The sequence below is a fragment of the Anarhichas minor genome, unplaced genomic scaffold (genome assembly GCF_050575085.1).
Source record: "Anarhichas minor isolate MPS153535 unplaced genomic scaffold, ASM5057508v1 ptg000095l, whole genome shotgun sequence".
NCBI lineage: Eukaryota > Metazoa > Chordata > Actinopteri > Perciformes > Anarhichadidae > Anarhichas > Anarhichas minor.
Genome location: NW_027466541.1, coordinates 1,315,814 through 1,339,717, shown reverse-complemented (window position 1 = coordinate 1,339,717; position 23,904 = coordinate 1,315,814). Strand labels below are relative to the sequence as shown.

The window sequence follows — 23,904 nt, the reverse complement described above, 5'->3', positions numbered from 1 at the left end:
GAGGGCTTTGGAGTGGAGGGTGTCTGGGGGGCTGGATTTAAGGTGATTGAAGAATGTGAGTGCTCTCTTTTGAATGTTAGTGATCAGTGGGTATCGGCCTAGTTCTGCTCTACATGCATTTGTTGGTGTGTTTCTGTGTAAAATGTGTCTGCAGAATTCTGCGTGTAGAGACTCTGTTGGATGTTTGTCCCAGCGGGTATAACTGTGATGACTGAGTGGACCCCATACTTCACTACCATACAGCACAATGGGCTGGATGACACTGTTAAAGATTTTAAGCCAGATTTTAATTGGGATTTGAAAATTATAATTTTGTAAAGTGGCAACGACAGGAAGTATAGGAGCAGCTGAGTGTGAGACCAGTCTGGAGAAGGACTCTGAGTCCAGTCAGGAGGAGGACGCTGCTGCTGACAGTGAGCCCTCTGAATACAGGGCTGGCAGCTGTAGGAGCTCTGAAGGCTACAGTGTGGAGGAGATATAAGATTATCTGATGAAGAGTAAAAATGTAAGAGGAGCTAAAGTGGAGGACTACATCTCTGACAAAGAGAAGCTCTTAAACTCTGTCAGAGCACACATGAGGAGTAAAGACAGAGGAGGTCTCACAGAGCAAGAAGGCTTCAGACTGAAAAAAATAGTTCAGATATTAAAGAAAGAGCTGAACAAAGATGGAGCTAATGGAGAATAAGAGACCGGAGCCCATGTGCTCACACTGGCTGCTTCAGGAACCGCTGGTGAACGGAGCCAAGATGGACATCCAGGGTGGCACGACTCCAGGTCTGAGCAGCATGCTGTGCTCCTCTGGGACCACCACCCTGAGGACACTGGTGGAGGTAGATGTTCCTGGACTGAGAGACGCACCTGCAGTGGCCTCTCTACTCTGGCTGAAGTCCATCCGGCAGAGCAGGAGGATCCTGAGTAGGTTGGCGGAGAGACTGACGGAGGACGAGGTCGAGATGCTGAAGGAGGACGACAGAGGAGAGGAAGCTTCTGATTCTACAGATCTATTTCCAGATCTAGGATTTATTGCAGAGCTGAATGTCTCAGGACCATCATTCAGTGAAACAGAGTCTAAAGAGCCTGAACATGAACAACATGGACTAATATTCAATGCTCCTTGAAAATATGATGAAGAGAATCTGTTTTGATTGTTTTTTTGTTTTGTTTTGTTGATTTGGGTCGAATTTATTGCCTTGGCAATGTTTTTTCATGTTTTAAGAAAATAAAGGTTTCTAAAAAATCAAAAAATCTCTCTCTCTCTCTCTCTCTCTCTCTCTCTCTCTCTCTCTCTCTCTCTCTCTCTCTCTCTCTCTCTCTCTCTCTCTCTCTCTCTCTCTCTCTCTCTCTCTCTCTCTCTCTCTCTCTCTTAGGATAAGTCGGTGTCTCTCGCCCGGCTGCACAGCAGATGGTTGGTGTTGCCGTGACAGTCTTTAAAGGAATATATAAAGTGTCTTTACATTATCGTCTTCTGGACTCTGGAGACAGTGAGGTAACATTATTGATTATTTATATCAGTGATCAATAAGTGATCATATATTTATTACTAAATTCATTTTATTCATAGAAACCTTTCAGTAATACTTATAGGAATAAGTATTACTTAGTGTTAAGTATTAATAATAGAAATGTCCTTCATGTTGGATTTAAAGAGCAGAATGATCAAATAATGTCCTGAAGTGATTGAAAGCTCCAGAACAGCCATTAAAGGGACCTTATGTTGAAATCGTATGAAGTCAAAAATGAACTTTACTCAGTTTTTTAATTAATTTAAAGTATTTCAGATTTTCAACAGATAACTTGTAAATATATCAATGAAACATGAATTGAACAGATTGTTACTAATTATAAGGATCTGATATTATTTATATATTTTACAGTATCTATTAATATAATTGTTTTTATCAGATAACCGACATGTGAAGCATTAAAGTGATCTATAATCTATGATCTGTGTTCTCACATCTTATGTTTGAAACATAAATACAATTTAAAAATATCATCAGACAGAAAACTATTTATATTATTGTGACAAAAGATAAGTGATCAGGTTAAACTGTGAGGCTGTGACGCTGACCCTTTGAGGAATCAGTCAAATTCAATTGAATCTGACAGAAACAGAGGCTCAGAGACTCAGGTCAGCTTCAACAAGTCTTTAACAAGTCTTTACTGACACATGTTTTAGAACAAGTCTTTACTAACAAGTCTTTACTGACACATGTTTTAGAACAAGTCTTTACTAACAAGTCTTTACTGACATGTTTTAGAACAAGTCTTTACTAACAAGTCTTTTCTGACACATGTTTTATAACAAGTCTTTAATAACAAGTCTTTACTGACACATGTTTTATAACAAGTCTTTACTAACAAGTCTTTACTGACACATGTTTTATAACAAGTCTTTACTGACATGTTTTATAACAAGTCTTTACTAACAAGTCTTTTCTGACACGTTTTAGAACAAGTCTTTACTAACAAGTCTTTACTGACATGTTTTAGAACAAGTCTTTACTAACAAGTCTTTTCTGACATGTTTTAGAACAAGTCTTTACCAACAAGTCTTTACTGACACATGTTTTAGAACAAGTCTTTACTAACAAGTCTTTTCTGACACGTTTTATAACAAGTCTTTACTAACAAGTCTTTACTGACACATGTTTTATAACAAGTCTTTACTGGCCAGTCTTTAACAACAAGTATTTATTGGTCTGTTCTAAATGTCACAGATAGGGTTCTATGTTGTTTAAATGGTTCCAGAGATGCATAAATAGCTTGTAAATCTACAGAGTTTTTGGTGTAATCTCGGAGGTTCTAAAGGTCTACAAAATGGTGCATGATAGGGTCTCCTTGAGGAGGTTTTAAGGATCCTTCATCAGGTTTTGTGTGAAATCAGTCATTCAGTGATCAGATTTAGAGATCCAGGACTAGAGATGAATATTCACAGTGATTAAATGAATGATTAGACAACAAAGATAAAACCTTTAACAACTACAGCTCCCATGCGTCTTTGCAGCAGCAGTGTCCTCAGACTCCTGCAGGTGGACTCACTGAGGTGTGTTTGTGTTTCAGGATGATGCTCAACGACAGGTGGACCATCATGAACAACAGCAGCTCAGAACTCGGCAGCAAACAACCAAACAAACACAAGGTGGCTGCTACATTAGCCGTTAGCCTGTTAGTTAGCCTATCAGACCACGCCCACGATGAGCTCATAGTCCCCTATCATCCACCATCACCCCTCAGGTAACAAGACAGACAGAGAGATAGAGAGACAAACAGGACAGTAACAGATCTACAGTGAGTTAAATCCTGTTAATCTGGAGTCTCTAATCTGCAGCAGCTGTCGCCTTCACTGAAATCTTCTGAGGATCTTCAGATTAAACTCAGAGACAAGATTTACACTGCAGGAGACATGTTACCCCACTACACCCCCATAACCTCCCCCTCAAAACCACAACCTCCTTCACAACAACCCCCATACTTTTCCACCATGTTCAGATTAATGTTGTAGTTCCCTGATGTTCGTCTTAAAGGATCAATGTGTGAAACCTGAGCTCATCACTTTGAGTCCAGCAGGAAGACCAGCGTGACCTCATCAGGTCTACTGAAACACCAACCAGACCAGCTGGTTCATTTATCCAGAGACGCACAAACCAGAAGCCGACTTATATTTAAATCTGGTCCTCCAGCCAGAACAAACCAGAACCAGGACTCACAGCGGGGGGTCCCACCTCTGTAACAGTTGGAGGATCCAATGGGGGAGTCAGGGCTGTCTCCTGGGATCAGACCCCCGAGATCAGAGCCCCGAGATCAGAACTCCGAGATCAGAACCCCGATGTCAGAACCCCAGGTTCTGGGTTCTGGGGCTGGCCGTGTTCAAGTACTAACTTAAAGTCTGCTCTCCTCCCGGTGACGTTTATATATGTGTGTGTGTGTATGTGTGTGTGTGTATGTGTGTGTGTGTGTTTATATGCGTGTGTGTGTGTGTTTATATGTGTGTGCGTGTGTGTTTATATGTGTATGTGTGTGTGTGTGTGTTTATATACGTGTGTGTGTGTGTTTATATGTGTGTGCGTGTGTGTTTATATGTGTATGTGTGTGTGTGTGTGTTTGTTTGTGTTTATATGTGTGTGTGTGTGTGTGTGTGCGTGTATATGTGTGTGTGTGTGTGTGTGTTTATATGTGTGTGTGTGTGTGTGTTTACATGTATATGTGTGTGTGTGTGTTTGTTTGTATTTATATGTGTGTGTGTGTGTGTGTGTGTGTGTGTGTGTGTGTGTGTGTGTGTGTGTGTGTGTGTGTGTGTTTATATGTGTGTGTGTGTTCAGAGATGCTGCAGCTTCCTGTTCTGGTGTGTCGTCACGCTGGTCGTCATAGCAGTTGTCGTCACAGCAACAGTCATCATCCTGTATCTGATCCAGTATCCTCTGCCCTTCATCAACAGGTAAACACACCTGTCTGTGTGTCTGTCTGTCTGTGTCTGACCTACCTGTCTCTCTATCTCTCTGTCTGTCTGTCTGACCTACCTGTCTATCTGTTGTCATGGTAACAGGGGCCGAGTCTCCTCCCCCACTTCACCTGTGATCTCGACCAATCACAAAGAGTCTGGCGCCCTGGTGTCGGTCTCCCGGGTCACAGACGGAGAGCCAATCAGCATCTTCCTGGACCCCAACTGTCCGGATTACAGCGAGAGCTTCCTGCGCTGGGAGGCTCTGCAGACGTCTTTGCTCAGAGCGCTGTCCAATCACAAGGCAGAGGACTGGCAGGACACGGGATTGGACCACAAGCTGGCTGAGGAGCTGAAGGTGTTATCAGGCCACGCCCACAATCTGAGGCTGGAATCTGATTCGCTGAAAAGAGGTCAAGGTGTTCTGGACCAGCGACTGGACGGACTGCAGAGCGAGCAGAGCCGGATCATACAGGTAATTATGTAATAATAACAAATACATACAAAACGACATACAGAAGAACCTAAAATAACATCGATACTTTCAGACAGAAATACAACTAAATACACGTTTAGTTTATTTTGACTGTTTGCTTCTGAAGATCAAACGTTAGCTTTAGAAAATGATTCATCTTCACATTTAAAAATCATTCAAAAAGAATGTAAGAAATCAAATGGTGATTTATATTTTACCCTATTCCATGTACATACACACATACATACAAATATACATATGTACATATATACAAATATACAATATATACATACTAGCGCTGGGCGCGATTAAATATTTAATCGCGATTAATCACATGGATTTTTTGCGATTAATCGCGATTAATCGCATTGTTATGGCAAAGTTCAATAATGAATTCAAAAGTAGTGTATTGCGCACTTTTATTTTAAAAGTACTGCTATATGAACAAAAGGGCAATAACATTTGGTTCACGAGATGCAGGCAGCATGTTTTATACTTAATGTGAATATAATTCATACTTTGTTGGCATCTTATTCTGAAAACCGGATGTTCGTCTGAAGAAACCGGATGTTGTCTCACGTTAATGTTACCGGCACCAGACCTAGGGGAAATCTGGACCGGCAGCAAAGGTTACACAGGCTAGGAAGCACTGTGTAGCCAACTGATCTAACTGTGGATTAATACAGAGAGAGGACCAACGTTAGCGTCATGCTCAGGCCAGAGCTAGTTTTATTCTGAGCTGCCTTGCAGATCATAACATTTCACAATTTACACAACACGGTGTGAACAAATTCAAATGAATCCAAATATATTCCACATCCAGTTCTACTAACATTTAACAGCTACGGTGTAACACTGAAGTTTACGGACAGAACTAGCTAGGTAGCATTACAACGTTCGTCAGAACAACTAGCTACAAAATATAGCTAACTACCTTTATCACACATCTCCAATCATGTTACAACATTACAAAACATTTAACTGCATTTACATTCGATCATAACTCAAGTTACAGACAGAAAACACATTTTGCCTACCTGTGGATTAATACAGAGAGAGGACCAACGTTAGCGTCATGCTCAGGCCAGAGCTAGTTTTATTCTGAGCTGCGCATGAGCGGAGCCTGTAGCTACGTTCTCTCTAATGGATCCACAGCAGCACCAAAGCGCCATCTACTGACGTGATCGTGTATTACCTCGATATAAAGTCTGAAGAGTGTTAGAATAGTTCAATTATTAACAAAGAAAGTGTGGGGGGGGTCTGTTTTAATAAAAAACTAACACGTAGCATTTCCAACCTACTACATTAATCTTTCCGCTAACTTTCAAAGTCCTTCGCTCGCTCCCGATCTGTGCCGTTTAAATGCGTTTACCGTGAATTTCAGCATATAGGTGCACTAAAATTACTGACTATAGGATGTTTGCTGGCTTTTATCCCACTGTTCTTGTCATCCTCTTGTTGTTATGTATATGTATTGTCTCTTGTCTTTCAATTAAAAAAACTAAAAAAAACAAAACAATCATAATAAATAAAAAAATGCGTTAACGCGCGATAAAATAATTGTCGGCGTTAATTAATGAATGCGTTAACGCGAAATTAACGCGTTAACTTGCCCACTAATACATACATATATTTAAAGGCTGTTTAAAGACAGAAAGTTGAAGAAAATAAATGACGACAAAACTAGAAAACAAAATCGAAATAAAATAAACAACTAAAAACACATTTACAGAATTTACAGAATTACAATTTAATTTAAATTAAAATACAAGTAACCCACAATATATGAATTTAATGAAATGATATAATATGTCTCCCTCTTTCACCTGGACAGGTGTTGTCTGACAGTCACTCAGGTGTGTTGAAGCTGGTTGCAGGTTTCAGTGAATCTCTGGTGAGCCTCCAGAGGGAGACAGAGAGTCTGAGAAGACTCAGCAGTGACCTGCAGAAGGACTCCACCCACAGAGGTAACTCACGTTATTACAGGTTAATACACGTTAATAAACGTTAATAAATGTTAATAAACGTTATTATGAATTAATACACGTTATTACACGTTATTACATGTTCCATCCATCCATCCATTTTCTACCACTTTTCCGGGGTCGGGTCGCGGTGGCAGCAGGCCAAGCAGGCTGACTCAACCCTCCCTCTCCCCGCAACATATTCCAGCTCATTTTGGGGATCCCGAGGCGTTCCCAGGCCAGCTGGGAGATATAATTCCTCCAGCGTGTTCTGGGTCTTCCCCGGGGTCTCCTCCCAGAAAACCTCCAGTGGGAGGCAGCCAGGAGGCATCCTGATTAGATGCACACAACTTGCCTTCTCCATTCTCTACACTGGCTCCCTGTAAGAGCTCGCATCCAGTGTAAGACTCTGGTGCTAGCCTACAGGGCAGTGACAGGAACAGCTCCTTCCTATCTCCCGGCCACGGTCAAGCCCTACACCCCCGCCCGACCACTTCGCTCTGCTGCCTCGGGGCGATCGGTTGCCCCGTCGCTCAGAGGTCCCTACGGCCGATCGACCCGGTCGCGGCTGTTTTCTGTCCTGGCCCCACAGTGGTGGAATGAACTCCCCACTGACGTATGGACAGCAGAGTCGCTGCCCATCTTTCATTAGGCTGAATACTCACCTCTTCAAGAAGTACTACCCTGAGCCTTCCACTTAGCACTTATTGTATTCATACTAGTTTGTTGCACTTATTGTATTCATACTAGTTTGTTTCTGTACGTCTGCTCTGGTTTATGCTCTTAGATGCTTGTTTAAAGGAGATGCACTTATGACTTCTGGTGACTCGTAGTTCTCTTGAATATGTTGAATACACTTATTGTAAGTCGCTTTGGATAAAAGCGTCTGCTGAATGACTGTAATGTAATGTAATATATGTTAATACACGTTAATACACATTAATACATGTTAATACATATTAATACATGTTATTACACATTAATACAATTTAATATATATTTATACACAATATTACACTTTAATATGTCTGTCTGTCTCTCTCTGTCTGTCTGTCTGTCTGTCTCTCTGTCTGTCTGTCTGTCTGTCTGTCTCTCTGTCTATCTGTCTGTCTGTCTGTCTGTCTGTCTGTCTCTGTCTGTCTGTCTGTCTGTCTCTCTCTCTCTCTCTCTCTCTCTGTCTGTCTGTCTCTGTCTGTCTGTCTGTCTCTCAGCTGTCAGACCCAGAGACTGCTCTGATGTCATGGCCTCCGGTGTTTCTCAGGACGGAGTTTATTCGGTGTTTCCGACTCACGAACCCGACGGCTTCTTAGTTTATTGTGACATGAAGACTGATGGAGGAGGCTGGACGGTGAGGAACACACACACACACACACACACACACACACACACACACACACACACACACAGACACACAGACACAGACACAGATAAATAAAATGTTAAATGTATTTGTGTTCAGTTGATTCAGAGGAGAGAAGACGGATCAGTGAACTTCTTCAGAGACTGGAAGGCTTATAGAGACGGGTTTGGAAAGACTACAGGAGAACACTGGATAGGTACACACACACATATACACATATATATTACAGCTGGGCAATGATTACAATTTTTAATCGCGATTAATCGCATGATTTTTTTGCGATTAATCACATTGTTATGGCAAAGTTCAATAATGTCCCCCTGTTTGTCTCCCTGTCTGTCCCCCTGTCTGTCTCTCTGTCTGTCTCTCTCCCTGTCTGTCTCTCTGTCTGTCCCCCTGTCTGTCTCCCTGTCTGTCCCCATGTCTGTCTCCCTGTCTGTCTCTCTGTCTGTCTCCCTGTCTGTCTCCCTGTCTGTCCCCCTGTCTGTCTCCCTGTCTGTCTCTCTGTCTGTCTCCCTGTCTGTCCCCTGTCTGTTCCCTGTCTGTCCCCATGTCTGTCTCCCTGTCTGTCTCTCTGTTTGTCTCCCTGTCTGCCTCTCTGTCTGTCCCCCTGTCTGTCTCCCTGTCTGTCTCCCTGTCTGTCCCCCTGTCTGTCTCTCTGTCTGTCTCTCTCCCTGTCTCCCTGTCTGTCTCTCTGTCTGTCTCCCTGTCTGTCTCCCTGTCTGTCTCTCTGTCTGTCTCCCCGTCTGTCTCCCTGTCTGTCCCCCTGTCTGTCTCTCTGTCTGTCTCCCTGTCTGTCTCTCTGTCTGTCTCCCTGTCTGTCTCTCTGTCTGTCTCTCTGTCTGTCTCCCTGTCTGTCTCTCTGTCTGTCCCCCTTTCTGTCTCCCTGTCTGTCTCCCTGTCTGTCTCTCTGTCTGTCCCCCTGTCTGTCTCTCTGTCTGTCCCCCTGTCTGTCCCCCTGTCTGTCTCTCTGTCTGTCTCCCTGTCTGTTCCCTGTCTGTCTCTCAGGTCTCCAGAAGATCTACTCCCTCACCAGATCCGGTGGGTATGAATTACGGATCGACATGTCTGACTTCGACAACGCCACAGCGTTTGCTCTTTACGGTGAATTCTCCGTTGGTCGAGACTCGGTGAACCCTGATGAGGACGGGTACCCGCTGGAGGTGGACCAGTACTCAGGGACCGCAGGTAGGAACACTAGTCTATGTCTAGGAACACTAGACATGACTGATACGTGGACCAGTACTCAGGGACTACAGGTATTAACACTAGTACTGATACGTGGACCAGTACTCAGGGACCACAGGTAGGAACACTAGTACTGATACGTGGACCAGTACTCAGGGACCACAGGTAGGAACAGTAGTACTGATACGTGGACCAGTACTCAGGGACTATAGGTATTAACACTAGTACTGATACATGGACCAGTACTCAGGGACCACAGGTAGGAACACTTGTACTGATACGTGGACCAGTACTCAGGGACCACAGGTAGGAACACTTGTACTGATACGTGGACCAGTACTCAGGGACCACAGGTAGGAACACTAGTACTGATACGTGGACCAGTATTCAGGGACCACAGGTAGGAACACTAGTACTGATACGTGGACCAGTACTCAGGGACTACAGGTATTAACACTAGTACTGATACGTGGACCAGTAGTCAGGGACCACAGGTAGGAACACTAGTACTGATACGTGGACCAGTACTCAGGGACCACAGGTAGGAACACTAGTACTGATACGTGGACCAGTACTCAGGGACCACAGGTAGGAACACTAGTACTGATACGTGGACCAGTACTCAGGGACCACAGGTAGGAACAGTAGTACTGATACGTGGACCAGTACTCAGGGACTACAGGTATTAACACTAGTACTGATACGTGGACCAGTACTCAGGGACCACAGGTAGGAACACTAGTACTGATACATGGACCAGTACTCAGGGACTACAGGTATTAACACTAGTACTGATATGTGTACCAGTACTCAGGGACACAGGTAAGACTACTGATGCTGGTCTATGTAGTAATAAACAGCACCACACGAGACTACCAGGTGTTCTTCTGTCCTTCAGGTGACTCTCTCCTGAAGCATTCTGGGATGCAGTTCACCACCAAAGACCGGGACCAGGACCAGTCAGAGAACAACTGTGCAGCCTACTACCAGGGGGCCTGGTGGTACCGTAACTGCCACACCTCCAACCTCAACGGGCAGTACCTGAGAGGAGGCCATGCCTCCTACGCTGACGGTGTAGAGTGGTCCAGCTGGACGGGCTGGCAGTACTCGCTCAGGTTCACTGAGATGAAGATACGGCCCAATACTAAACCTGACCTCTGACCCTTAAACCTGACCCGATACTAAACCTGACCTCTGACCTTTAAACCTGACCCCTGACCCTTAAACCTGACTTCTGACCCTTACATCTGACCCCTGACCCTTAAACCTGACGTCTGGTCCTTAAACCTGACCCTGACCCTTAAATCTGACCCCTACACCTGACCCCTGACCCTTAAACCTGACCTGTGACCCTTAAACCTGACATCTGGTCCTTAAACCTGACCCTTAAACCTGACTTCTGACCCTTAAACCTGACCTCTGACCCTTAAACCTGATATGTGACCCTTAAACCTGACTTCTGACCCTTATATCTGACCTCAAAACCTTAAACCTGACTCCTTCTCTGACCCTAAACTTTGAACCCATCATTCTGTTTGTGTGTTTTATAAAATGTGACGATTAGTTAAATAAATGAGTTATTTAATTTATCTTGTGTTTGTTCTGATCAATAACTTTTCACATTGATTGAAGTGAATGTTGATGATTCATTGAGATGATTAATAATCTATGAGCTCATATTGATTAATGTGAATGTTGATGATTCATTGAGATGATTAATAATCTATGAGCTCATATTGATTAATGTGAATGTTGATGATTCATTAAAGATGATAAATAATCTATGAGCTCACATTGATTGATGTGAATGTTGATGATTCATTAAAGATGATCAATAATCTATGAGCTCATATTGATTGATGTGAATGTTGATGATTCATTGAGATGATCAATAACCTATGAGCTCACATTGATTGATGTGAATGTTGATTCATTAAAGATGATCAATAATCTATGAGCTCATATTGATTAAACATAGTTTAAGAAAACTTTAACTTATTTAAGGTTTTTATTAACTGTTGTTCTGGAGCTGATTACATCACATAAATAACGTTTTGTGAACAAAATAAATATAAATGATTGAATGTAGTTCCGTCACTTTCAAAATAAAAGATAAAAGTTGAACCGATAAAATGTGTTAAAAAGTGGACGGAGTGCTGAATGGGGCGAAGCGGTGCGCTACTTCCGGGTGATGACGCGTGACGTGAAAACAGCGACGCTGATGACGGAGGTGGTGATGACGCTATGCAAATGAGGGGAAAACCTCTTCCTGTGATTCGCGGGAAAAGTGAAAAATGGCGGCGGTCGAAGTTTGAAGTTTAGCGCCACGAAAACAGAGACAGAGAGAGACAGACAGGACAGAGACAGACAGGACGGTGAAGACACGGAGACACAGTGGAGGACAACCTCCACGTCTGTGGCTCAGAGAACCGGAGGACAGGTGGACACACACCGGACCAGAGGACGTGAGACAGGTATTATAACGTCTTCTGCTCGGTGTGGCTCGTGATGTTATTAACGCGATGCAAATATATGATATATTAAATATTCTATAGTATATGATTATATTACATATACAGCTTCTCTGCGGTAAACGGGAGCTTCATGTCGGTACACACCGTTATTGTGTGTGTGTGTGTGTGTGTGTGTGTGTGTGTGTGTGTGTGTGTGTGTGTGTGTGTGTGTGTGTGTGTGTGTGTGTGTGTGTGTGTGTGTGTGTGTGTGTGTGTGCGCGTGTGTGTGTACGTGTATGTGTATGTGTGTGTGTGTGTGGTGGTGGTGGGGGGGGTCGTAGTTAACACGTCGGTTAAACGTGTGTCTCGCTCTGAGCATGCGATATGTCAAAATCCCCTCTGACAGTTCAGGAATGAATCACAGCCACAATCTGTCTAACTGACAGAGAGAGGTCTGTCTGTCTGTCTCTATCTGTCTGTCTGTCTCTATCTGTTAGTGTTTTGTGCACTTTTATTTTAAAGTACTGCTATATGAACTAAAGGTCAATAACATTTGGTTTAAACACTTTAAACACATCAGGTTCTTGTTAGCAGCAGTATTCCCTTTACACAGCAGCAGTTATAACACAGTTATAATGATTCTGATCATAGATATTCAGCCGGTGTTCATAACTTTATCTTCATGTGTGTAAGAGATGCAGTTTAAATATACACCTTGAGAACTGCAAACCTATCTACGTCATGTTTTTATGTTTGTTAAAACATATTCCAAACAAAGACACTTTAAAAACTCGACAATATGTATTTTAATATTGTCACTGTTGTAAATAGTTTGATTGCCCAGCTCTAATAAATATATAAAATATAAGACTAAAGGATGCCCCCCCGATACCCTGTTCTAAAGAGGAACCGATAAGACGTTAGTACTGATGAGGTCCAGAGTTATCGGTTCTGCTGTTTATTAGTGAGACGTATTCGAGTGAGACGTCCTCTCTCTGTCTCCCTCTCTGTCTCTCTCTCTCTACCTGTCTCTCTTTCTGCAGGATGTTTGAGGACCTGATTGAAGCCTTCTGTGGTCTAGAGCCTCAGGTAACTCAAGGGGGCGGAGCATGTCGGAGAGGGCGGAGCCCGGTAGAGGGGGCGGAGTCCAGTCTGAGTGTTGGACAGTTTGTCCTCTGTCATTGGTCCGATGGACTCTACTACCTGGGCAAGATACAGAGGGTAAGACACATACAAACACACTTTGTCCTCATTGGTTGGTGTTGATCTCTGATTGGTTGGTGTAAATATCTGTGCTCTTATTGGTGGACAGGTAAGCCCCCCCCGACAGAGCTGCTTCGTCACGTTTGAGGACAACTCCAAGTTCTGGGTCCTCTGTAAGGACATCCAACATGGTGAGAGACAGACAGGTAGAGAGAGAGAGAGACATCAACATGGTGAGAGACAGACAGACAGGTAGAGAGAGAGAGACATCAACATGGTGAGAGACAGACAGACAGGTAGAGAGAGAGACATCAACATGGTGAGAGACAGACAGGTAGAGAGAGAGAGAGACATCAACATGGTGAGAGACAGACAGGTAGAGAGAGAGAGAGACATCAAACATGGTGAGAGACAGACAGGTAGACAGAGAGACATCAACATGGTGAGAGACAGACAGACAGGTAGAGAGAGAGAGACATCAACATGGTGAGAGACAGACAGACAGGTAGAGAGAGAGAGACATCAACATGGTGAGAGACAGACAGACAGGTAGAGAGAGAGAGACATCAACATGGTGAGAGACAGACAGATAGGTAGAGAGAGAGAGACATCAACATGGTGAGAGACAGACAGACAGGTAGAGAGAGAGAGACATCAACATGGTGAGAGACAGACAGACAGGTAGAGAGAGAGAGACATCAACATGGTGAGAGACAGACAGACAGGTAGAGAGAGAGAGACATCAACATGGTGAGAGACAGACAGGTAGAGAGAGAGAGAGACATCAACATGGTGAGAGACAGACAGGTAGAGAGAGAGAGAGACATCAAACATGGTGAGAGACAGACAGGTAGAGAGAGAGACATCAACATGGTGAGAGACAGACAGACAGGTAGAGAGAGAGAGACATCAACATGGTGAGAGACAGACAGACAGGTAGAGAGAGAGAGACATCAACATGGTGAGAGACAGACAGGTATAGAGAGAGAGAGACATCAACATGGTGAGAGACAGACAGGTAGAGAGAGAGAGAGACATCAACATGGTGAGAGACAGACAGGTAGAGAGAGAGACATCAACATGGTGAGAGACAGACAGGTAGAGAGAGACATCAACATGGTGAGAGACAGACAGGTAGAGAGAGAGACATCAACATGGTGAGAGACAGACAGGTAGAGAGAGAGAGACATCAACATGGTGAGAGACAGACAGACAGGTAGAGAGAGAGAGACATCAACATGGTGAGAGACAGACATCAACATGGTGAGAGACAGACAGGTAGAGAGAGAGAGACATCAACATGGTGAGAGACAGACAGACAGGTAGAGAGAGAGAGACATCAACATGGTCAATGTGTCGCACCATCTGCTTGTGTCCGTCTGATGTCGCTCTTCACTCAATGACAATCTTCCTCCAATCATGTTGTAGCTGGAGTGCCGGGGGAGGAGCCTCGCTGCTCTGTGTGTCAGGAGGCGGAGCCAAACTCTGACAGCCAATCAAACCCAAACAACCAGATCCTCATCTGTGGGAAATGTGGCATTGGTAAGTGAGACAGGCAGCTGGTTAAACTAGTCAACTGTCACATGACTATAGATTTAAGCCCACTGATATGTGTTACAGTATATTATGGTATGTAAATAACAACCTGTCTCTCTGATTGTCTCTTTCACTTTCCCTCTGAATGTCTGTCTCTCTGACTTTCCCTCTGACTATCTCTCTTTCCCTCTGACTGACTGTCCCTCTGACTGTCTCTCTGTCCCTCTGACTGATTGTCTCTCTGACTGTCCCTCTGACTGTCTCTGATTGTCTCTCTGTCTGACTGTCTCTCTGACTGTCCCTCTGACTGTCCCCAGGTTTCCACCAGCACTGCCACCTCCCTGCTGTAGAGGGCAGCATCAGTCCCTGGTTCTGTAGACGTTGTGTCTTCGCTCTGGCTGTCCGGGTACAAACATTCATATGATAGGAGGTCCACAGTATAACATCTAATTACCACCTGTCTGTCTCTCTGTCTGACCACCCGTCTGTCTCTCCTCAGAAAGGAGGTGCTCTAAAGAAAGGTCCGATAGCCAAAGCTTTGTCGGCCATGAAGCAGGTCTTACTCTACGACCTGGACTCTCTGGACTGGGACTCACAGCACCGGACCAATCAGCAGCAGTGTTACTGTTACTGCGGAGGCCCCGGAGAGTAAGACCGACCAATCAGAGCCACATACACACTCATCACTGTTACATCTCACCTGACTCACCTGTGCTGTGTCTACAGGTGGTACCTGAAGATGCTTCAGTGCTTCAGGTGTCAGCAGTGGTTCCATGAAGCCTGCACTCAGTGTCTGCAGGAGTCCATGATGTTTGGGGACAGGTGAGACAGCTCCTCCTCTGGGTGCAGTGAGACAGTGTTTGATAATGTCTCACCTCCTGTGGATGCAGTGAGACAGTGATTGATGTTGTCTCACCTCCTCAGGTTCTACCTCTTCCTGTGCTCGGTGTGTAATAAAGGATCCGAGTACGTCCGCCGGCTGTCCCTCCGGTGGGTGGACCTGGTTCACCTGGTTCTCTACAACCTGTCAGTCAGCAGCAAGAAGAAATACTTTGAGCTGGACGAGATCCTCACCTTAGTCTCTGCAAACTGGGACCACTTACAACTCGGGAAGGTACTAGACCAGACTAAACCTGGACCGGACCAGACTAAACCTGGACCGGACCAGACTAAACCTGGACCGGACTAGACTAAACTGAACCTGGACCAGACTGTGCTAAACTAAACCTGGACCAGACTGTGCTAAACTAAACCTGGACCAGACTAAACTGAACCTGGACCAGACTAAACTGAACCTGGACCAGACTAAATTGAACCTGGACTAGACTAAACTAAACCTGGACCAGACTCCCAGGTCCTGATTCTAACCCTCCTGTCTGTTGTTTAGCTGTCTAACACTCCTCCAGCAGAGAGGGGGCAGCACCTGCTAGATGCTCTGAATAAATACAAGAGCAAGTAAGAATCCTCCTACAACTCTGACCTTTACATCAATATATGTGATCAGAAGTATTAATGACTGTGTTTGTGTTGAGGTTTCTGTGTGGAAAGGAGATAAAGAAGAGGAAATGCATCTTCCGTCTGAGGACCAGAGTCCCTCCCAACCCCCCCTCCAAACTCCTTCCTGAGCGTGCTCAGACCGATGGAGGGCAGGGCCACAAGAAAGGCAACAGGTACCGTATTTTCCGCACTATAAGGCGCACTTAAAAGCCTTTAATTTTCTCAAAAAACGACAGTGCGCCTTGTAATCCGGAGCGCCTTATATATGGATCAATTGGTTAATTGGTTGATCCATACTGGTTGTACACGGCGCTCTGTCAAAATGTTTCAGTACGACTGGTAAACTACAAAGCCGCACCGCGGTAAACACCGGTACTGTGCTTACTCCTAGTCCAACACCACTTGCAACCCCAGTCAAACGTTTGACTGTAGTAGCTTCTATTCTATGCGCCTTATAATCCGGTGCGCCCTATATATAAAAACAGTTCTAAAATAGGCCATTCATTGAAGGTGTGCCTTATAATCCGGTGCGCTTTATAGTGCGGAAAATACGGTAGTTCTTCTCGTAAACCAGTGTGTAGTCCTAAAATCAGGAGGTAGTCCAGTTTGTGATCTTAAAACCAGGAGGTAATCCAGTTTGTGATCTTAAAACCAGGAGGTAGTCCTAAAATGAAGAGGTAGTCCTAAAACAAAGAGGTAGTCCAGTGTGTAGTCCTAAAACCAAGATTTAGTCCAGTTTGTGGTCTTGAAACCAAGAGGTAGTCCAGTTTGTGATCTTAAAACCAGGAGGTAGTCCTAAAACGAAGAGGTAGTCCTAAAACCAGGAGGTAATCCAGTTTGTGATCTTAAAACCAGGAGGTAGTCCTAAAATGAAGAGGTAGTCCTAAAACAAAGAGGTAGTCCAGTGTGTAGTCCTAAAACCAAGATTTAGTCCAGTTTGTGGTCTTGAAACCAAGAGGTAGTCCAGTTTGTGGTCTTGAAACCAAGAGGTAGTCCAGTTTGTGATCTTAAAATCAGGAGGTAGTCCTACAACGAAGAGGTAGTCCTAAAACCAGGAGGTAGTCCAGTTTGTGATCTTAAAACCAGGAGGTAGTCTTAAAACAAAGAGGTAGTCCAGTGTGTAATCCTAAAACAAAGAGGTAGTCCAGTTTGTGGTCTTAAAACCAAGACGTAGTCCAGTTTGTGGTCTTAAAACCAAGAGGTAGTCCAGTTTGTGATCTTAAAACAAAGAGGTAGTCCTAAAACCAGGAGGTAGGCCAGTTTGTGATCTTAAAACCAGGAGGTAGTCCTGTGTGTACTCCTAAAATGAAGAGGTAGTCCTAAAATTAAGAGGTAGTCCTAAAATTAAGAGGTAGTCCAGTGTGTAGTCCTAAAACAAAGAGGTAGTCCAGTGTGTAGTCCTAAAACAAAGAGGTAGTCCACTGTGTAGTCCTAAAACAAAGAGGTAGTCCTAAAACAAAGAGGTAGTCCAGTTTGTGGTCTTAAAACCAAGAGGTAGTCCAGTTTGTGGTCTTAAAACCAAGAGGTAGTACAGTTTGTGGTCTTAAAACCAAGAGGTAGTCCAGTTTGTGGTCTTAAAACCAAGAGGTAGTACAGTTTGTGGTCTTAAAACCAAGAGGTAGTACAGTTTGTGGTCTTAAAACCAAGAGGTAGTCCAGTTTGTGATCTTAAAACCAGGAGGTAGTCTTAAAACCAAGAGGTAGTCCAGTTTGTGGTCTTAAAACCAAGAGGTAGTCCAGTGTGTAGTCCTAAAACCAGGATGTGGTCCACGTTCTAGTCCTAAACCAGGATGTGTGTCTGCAGTGCTTCAGCTGAGAGGAGGAAGAAGAAGTCCAAGTGGCTCCTAGAAGATGCGATTCCTAATGTAAGATTTTAGATCTTCTTCTTCTACTGTTTGCTGTTTATTGTTGTTCATAAACAAGACTAAAGTGTGTGTGTGTGTGTGTGTGTGTGTGTGTGTGTGTGTGTGTGTGTGTGTGTGTGTGTGTGTGTGTGTGTGTGTGTGTGTGTGTGTGTGTGTGTGTGTGTGTGTGTGTGTGTGTGTGTGTGTGTGTGTGTGTGTGTGTGTAGAACCAGTCGTCCCACAGCTGGACTTCTCACCATCACATGGCGAACATCTTTGACTTCAGTCTGGATGAACTTCAGAGCCTCAAGAGGTGAGACACAGATCAATGATGCAGACATCAATCAATAATCAATCAATGACATCAGCTGATAACCTCATGTTGTTGTTCAGTGGCTCCAGTCGATCGGTCAGTATTGATCAGGACTCTACTGATGCCTCCACGTCAGGTTCTGCTACGACCAGCAGCACCTATCACTTCAGGTAACCAGCTGTTAACTAACCCGTCCTCAGCTGTTAACTAACCTGTCTATTACTACAGGTAACCAGCTATTAACTAACCTTTCCTCAGCTGTTAACTAACCCGTACATCACTTCAGGTAATCAACTGTTAACTAACCCACCTATCACTACAGGTAACTAGCTGTTAACTAACCCATCTATCACTTCAGGTAACCAGCTGTTAACTAACCCGTCTATCACTTCAGGTAACCAGCTGTTAACTAACCCGTTCTCAGCTGTTAACTAACCCGTCTATTACTTCAGGTAACCAGCTGTTAACTAACCCACCTATCACTACAGGTAACCAGCTGTTAACCCATTCTAAAATATAGTTATTATTTTGCTGGGGGCTTAATTGTTTTCTGTCACGTTTTAGTGTACCCCTGTACTCTGTGCCGGTCTGGTCTACAGGAAGTCTCTCCGTTGTACTCTGTGATATCTGACCTCTGTTCTCTGTTCTCAGGAGGAGGGTGGGCAGCAGGAAGAGGAAGTTGCCTAGCAACAGCTACAGTCAATGGGCCAATCGCAGTGAGGTAGAGGAGGAGCTCAGAGGGGAGGAGCCAGAAGCTATCAACCACCTGACCACAGACACCTCCCACTTCCTGTCTGACGCCTCCCAGATATCCTCTGATTCCTCCCTCCTCCACTCCTCCATCTCCTCGTATTTTGGAGTGGCGGGCCGACTGACCAATGGGGAGAGGTACCAGGTTTTGGCTCGACGTGTCACTCCTCAGGGGACGGTCCAGTACCTGCTGGAGTGGGAGGGGACAACACCTTATTAGGTTAGACGAGACGCTTTGATTCCTCCACGCTCACAGAGACATCTGCTGATTGGTCCAAACATCCTGACCAACCACCTGATCAGGTCTCTGTGTTTATAAAAATGTTTTATTTCATCACAAAAGTATTTTAATCCAGAATCAATGAACCGGATCTGACAGGAGATGACAATCCTAACCCTGAGACGTCTGTCCCCGTAAACCTCTGTGAGACGTCTGTCCCCGTAAACCTCTGTGAGACGTCTGTCCCCGTAAACCTCTGTGAGACGTCTGTCCCCGTAAACCTCTGTGAGACGTCTGTCCCCGTAAACCGCAGTGAGACGTCTGTCCCCGTAAACCGCAGTGAGACATCTGTCCCGGCTGAGGAATCGCGTATCAAATAATGAAACAGTATTTAGTGAGAACAAAAAGTTTAAATAGAGCCGAAGACCGACACAGATACACACTCTCTCTCACACACACACATAGACTCACACGCACACTCTCAGTAGTTGTGGTTTATGTTTCTTCTTCTTTGACATGTTAAACAGTCAGAGCTGCTCTGTAGCGCACAGCTGTTAAACAGCTCACTGCCTCACCTCCCCTTCCTCCTCTTCCAATAATCAATAATTGTTAATCAAGTCTCTGAAATATTTTCTGTCTGAATCTGATAAGAACTACAAATCCCAGAGTTCAGTGCTTCTTGTATGTTTTCTTGCACTATTGTCACATTCTGTATCTATGCAAACATCAATGAATACATGACATCAGAGGTTAGCTCCAAGCTAACACAGCCCTTTGGTTTCAGTGAGGAATGCTAACAGTGCTAACAGACATTAAAATGTCACGCTGCCACGGTAACTGTGCTCTCCTCCCATTGGCCTGTTGGAAGGTTGTTTTGATCACATGACTGTATGTTTGTTCACTTCAGCTGACCAATCAGCTGCCAGCTTTCTCTGCAATAAAACCTTTGACCTCCTGATTCTGTCTCTGTGTGAGAATGGAGTGAGTGTGTCTTTTTATGCAGCGGAGTTATTCACACTTCTTAACAGTATTTGGTGTTACTGCCTTGTAATGCTAATATACACGTGCCATTTCACAGCATAGAAGAACACCACACAGTGGTTTTATGCTAATTGAGAAAAATGCAAGTACGACACCGACTACATGAGATATGGATTTTCTTACATTGAGGACGAAAGAGGGAAAAACCTCAGTGTGATTTGTGCAGCGAGGTTCTGGCAGAAGAAAGCATGAAGCCGTTTTACTGGTTTACGTGAAACAAGTGGGACGGGGACTGACAGTAACAAGTTCTCTGCACTAGAGAGCTCCTACACTACGACTAGAGGACATGTTCAGCTCAGGTTCAGACTGATCCATCTTTACATCAAAGACATTTGAGAAGTTGAACATTTGGGTCGCGGCTTGTCCTGAAGGATGGGATGGTGGGTCCTGCAGCCAGACCAGTTGAGAATGTGTGTGTGTGTGTGTGTGTGAGAAAAGCAGTGAGAGTGAGACAGGTGATAATCTGTTAATGCAATTAAGGAGTTAAACAACACATGACGAAACACATTCAGAGTCAGTCAGATGGTTCAGGTTGCTGCAGACAGACGGGTCCTCAAACAGACAGACAGGTATATTGTGTTACAGCATGAGAAGTGATGTGAAGTGATTCTCTGTGAGTCTTCATGTCTATGAGTCTACATGTCTCTAAGTCTACATGTCTCTGTGAGTCTACATATCTATGAGTCTACATGTCTCTGTGAGTCTACATGTCTCTGTGAGTCTACATGTCTCTGTGAGTCTACATGTTTCTGTGAGTCTACATATCTATGAGTCTACATGTCTGTGAGTCTACATGTCTCTGTGAGTCTACTGGTCTCTGTAAGTCTACTTGTCTCTGTGAGTCTACATGTCTGTAAGTCTACATGTCTCTGTGAGTCTAGAACTCCTCCAAGGCCGCAGAGTCCACAGCCGGGTGGGCGGAGAGGATCTAGAGGTAGGGTTCCTCGTCTCCGGAAGGGCCCTTATTGTCTGCACCGGGAACCTGCTGGGTGTTCCTGGCAGGCGTCTTGGTCCTGGAAGGTTGTTCTGGGTGCTGGCGATGATACCGGGGTCGCAGATGTTACGCGCCGGAACCCATTGCCTCTCCTCTGGACCATATCCCTCCCAGTCCACCAGGTACTGAATACCTCGCCCCCAGCGGCGGGAGAGCAGCAGCCACTGAATCGTGTATACCGGACCTCCTTCGAAGAGGCGAGGAGGTGGAGGAGACGAAGTAGCCGGCACCAAGGGACTCTCCCGGACAGTTTTGACCTTAGATACGTGGAACGTGGGGTGGATGCGCATGGCTCTGGGGAGCTTGAGCCTCACTGCCGCTGGGTTGATGATCCTCTCGATCTCGACAGGGCCGATGAGGAGTGCGGTGTCGGTTAGCCGCTGTTGCATAGCGGTCTCTTTAGCAGATGGGAGCTTGAGTAGAGGAATAAAATGGGCCAGCTTACTAAATCTGTCGACCACTGTCGGGATGGCGGTGTGGCCATTAGATGGTGGTAGTCCGGTGACAAAGTCCAAAGAGATGTGGAACCACGGACGATGAGGCACTGGGAGAGGCTGCAGGAGGCCGGCCGGAGCCTGGTGGGAAAGTTTATGTTTATTGCACACTGGGCAGGCGTTGATGAGACCCACCAGAAACGCTGCCGCAGAACGTCCTGGGTTCTCTGGATGCCCGGGTGGCAGGCAAGTCTCCAGTGCCCACTGGAGGACGTCGGACCGAAGGCCCTGAGGGACGAACAGACGGTTAGGAGGGCACGCGCTGGGACTGGCTTGACCCCTAGTCACGGCCCTCACTGATTCCTCAATCTCCCAGGTGAGGACAGCTACTTGACAGGAGGCAGGAAGGATGGAAGAGGAGCCAGAGGTAGGTTCCTCCTCCCCATGGAACTGACGGGAAAGGGCATCAGGCTTGACATTGCGGGACCCGGGGCGAGAGGAGAGCGTGAAATGGAACCGTGTGAAGAATAACGACCACCTGGCCTGTCGGGAATTGAGTCACTTGGCCGTGCGGATGTACTCAAGGTTCTTATGGTCGGTCCAAACCAGGAATGGGAGCTTGGTCCCCTCCAACCAGTGACGCCACTCCTCCGGGGCCAACTTCACTGCTAGTAGTTCTCGGTTGTCAATGTCATAGTTTCTCTCGGCTGGGAAAAGCCGACGCGAGAAAAAGGTGCAGGGATGGAGCTTTTGGTCAGTGGCCGAGCGCTGGGATAGAACACCCCCAACCCCTATGTCGGAGGCATCCACCTCCACCACAAATTGTCTGTCCAGATCCGGGACTTGGAGGATGGGTGCTGAGGTGAACCTGGACTTCAGGTTCTGGAAGGCCTCTTTGGCTGCAGAAGTCCACAGGAAAGGAATCCTGGAGGAGGTGAGGGCAGTGAGTGGGGAAGCGACAGTGCTGTAATTCCTGATGAACCTCCTTCCGCTTCCTGAGCTCCATCATATCCCAGGACCTCAAGTGGGAGCTGAACATCAGCTCCATCACCAAAAAGGCTCAGCAGAGGATGTACTTCCTGAGGCAGCTGAAGAAATTCAACCTGCCAAAGACAATGATGGTGCACTTCTACACAGCCATCATTGAGTCCATCCTCTGCTCCTCCATCACAGTCTGGTACGCTGCAGCCTCTGCCAAGGACAAGGGCAGACTGCAGCGCATCACTCGCTCTGTTGAGAGGGTAATTGGCTGCAATCTGCCGTCCCTCCAGGACTTGTTCGCTTCAAGGACCCTGAAACGAGCAAGAAGGATTGTAGCCGACCTCTCTCACCCTGGACATGAACTGTTCATACCCCTTCCATCTGGCGGGAGGCTGCTGTCCATCAGGATCAAGACCTCACGCCACATGAACAGTTTCTTCCCATCCGCAGTCGGGCTCATTAACAGAGCCCGGGTCCCCCACTGACTCTGTCATCCCCAGGACAACTTCCTACCGGTCACTCCCCTTCACATCCCTTCTAGGTTCTTATTTAAATACACTCAAAACTTTTACACTACACTTACATCTCACTTGTTTATAGTCCTGTTATCTGTTTGTTGTTTATAGTCCTGTTATCTGTTCGTTTGTGCACTTTATTTAATATTTCACTTTATTTTATATCTTTCTGCAAATTTTAATGTTTCTACTTTGCACTGTGTTGATTGTTGTTGATTGTTAAATGTTATGCACCTCCCGTCATGTCAAATTCCTTGTATGTTCAACATACCATGACAATAAACGGTTCTGATTCTGATACTAATATTTAATAATATAAAAATGTATAATATTTATAGTGATAATAATATATATGAATAAAATAGTGACTAACAATTTTGGCTACCTGTGATGTTTTGGAAGCTATTTTGGAGTTAGCATCATGAAACATATTTGATATTTCAATAAATGAGATCAAATGTGTTCTAATATTTTCTGGTGAAGGTTCCTGTGATGATGATGATGGTGATGATGTTTGTGCGTCACATCTAATGTGACTCTGGATCAGATGTAAGGTTGTTTACTTTGGAGCTGCATCAGATATTTTTCTGTATTGATATTTGATAACGTCATCATCCATTATAAGTGTGTTTATGGCATCATAAGACACTTCATGATGACCTCTTCCTCTTCCTCAGGGTTTCCTCTCCCGGAGGT

At 45.0% G+C, this 23,904-nt stretch overlaps 2 protein-coding genes across 2 annotated transcripts; both read left to right on the top strand.

The window, feature by feature from the left end:
• The first annotated feature begins 665 nt into the window (after positions 1 to 665).
• fibcd1a (fibrinogen C domain containing 1a) lies at positions 666 to 10,589 on the top strand. Its single transcript, XM_076082485.1, has 9 exons — positions 666 to 1,037; positions 3,008 to 3,142; positions 4,323 to 4,438; positions 4,547 to 4,916; positions 6,751 to 6,883; positions 8,092 to 8,228; positions 8,340 to 8,436; positions 9,249 to 9,428; positions 10,327 to 10,589. The coding sequence occupies exons 1-9, from the start codon at positions 666 to 668 to the stop codon at positions 10,587 to 10,589; spliced, it is 1,803 nt and encodes a 600-aa protein (XP_075938600.1).
• Positions 10,590 to 11,732: 1,143 nt separating this feature from the next.
• Positions 11,733 to 20,198, top strand: phf19 (PHD finger protein 19). The gene is made up of 14 exons (XM_076082534.1): positions 11,733 to 11,902; positions 12,925 to 13,102; positions 13,194 to 13,275; positions 14,513 to 14,626; positions 14,938 to 15,026; positions 15,120 to 15,268; positions 15,347 to 15,442; positions 15,545 to 15,734; positions 16,008 to 16,075; positions 16,153 to 16,290; positions 17,921 to 17,981; positions 18,188 to 18,273; positions 18,354 to 18,443; positions 18,925 to 20,198. The coding sequence occupies exons 2-14, from the start codon at positions 12,926 to 12,928 to the stop codon at positions 19,241 to 19,243; spliced, it is 1,659 nt and encodes a 552-aa protein (XP_075938649.1). The 5' UTR covers positions 11,733 to 11,902; position 12,925; the 3' UTR covers positions 19,244 to 20,198.
• Positions 20,199 to 23,904: the final 3,706 nt, after the last annotated feature.

Bases quoted from the DNA above. Each gene is read 5' to 3' on its own strand.
- fibcd1a (XM_076082485.1), top strand. From the start codon at position 666: ATGGAGCTAATGGAGAATAAGAGACCGGAGCCCATGTGCTCACACTGG. The intron at 3,143-4,322 runs GTGGCTGCTACA...GTGTGTGTTCAG, and splicing joins AACAACCAAACAAACACAAG to AGATGCTGCAGCTTCCTGTT. The intron at 4,917-6,750 runs GTAATTATGTAA...TCACCTGGACAG, and splicing joins AGCAGAGCCGGATCATACAG to GTGTTGTCTGACAGTCACTC.
- phf19 (XM_076082534.1), top strand. From the start codon at position 12,926: ATGTTTGAGGACCTGATTGAAGCCTTCTGTGGTCTAGAGCCTCAGGTA. The intron at 14,627-14,937 runs GTAAGTGAGACA...GACTGTCCCCAG, and splicing joins CTGTGGGAAATGTGGCATTG to GTTTCCACCAGCACTGCCAC. The intron at 16,076-16,152 runs GTAAGAATCCTC...GTTTGTGTTGAG, and splicing joins CTGAATAAATACAAGAGCAA to GTTTCTGTGTGGAAAGGAGA.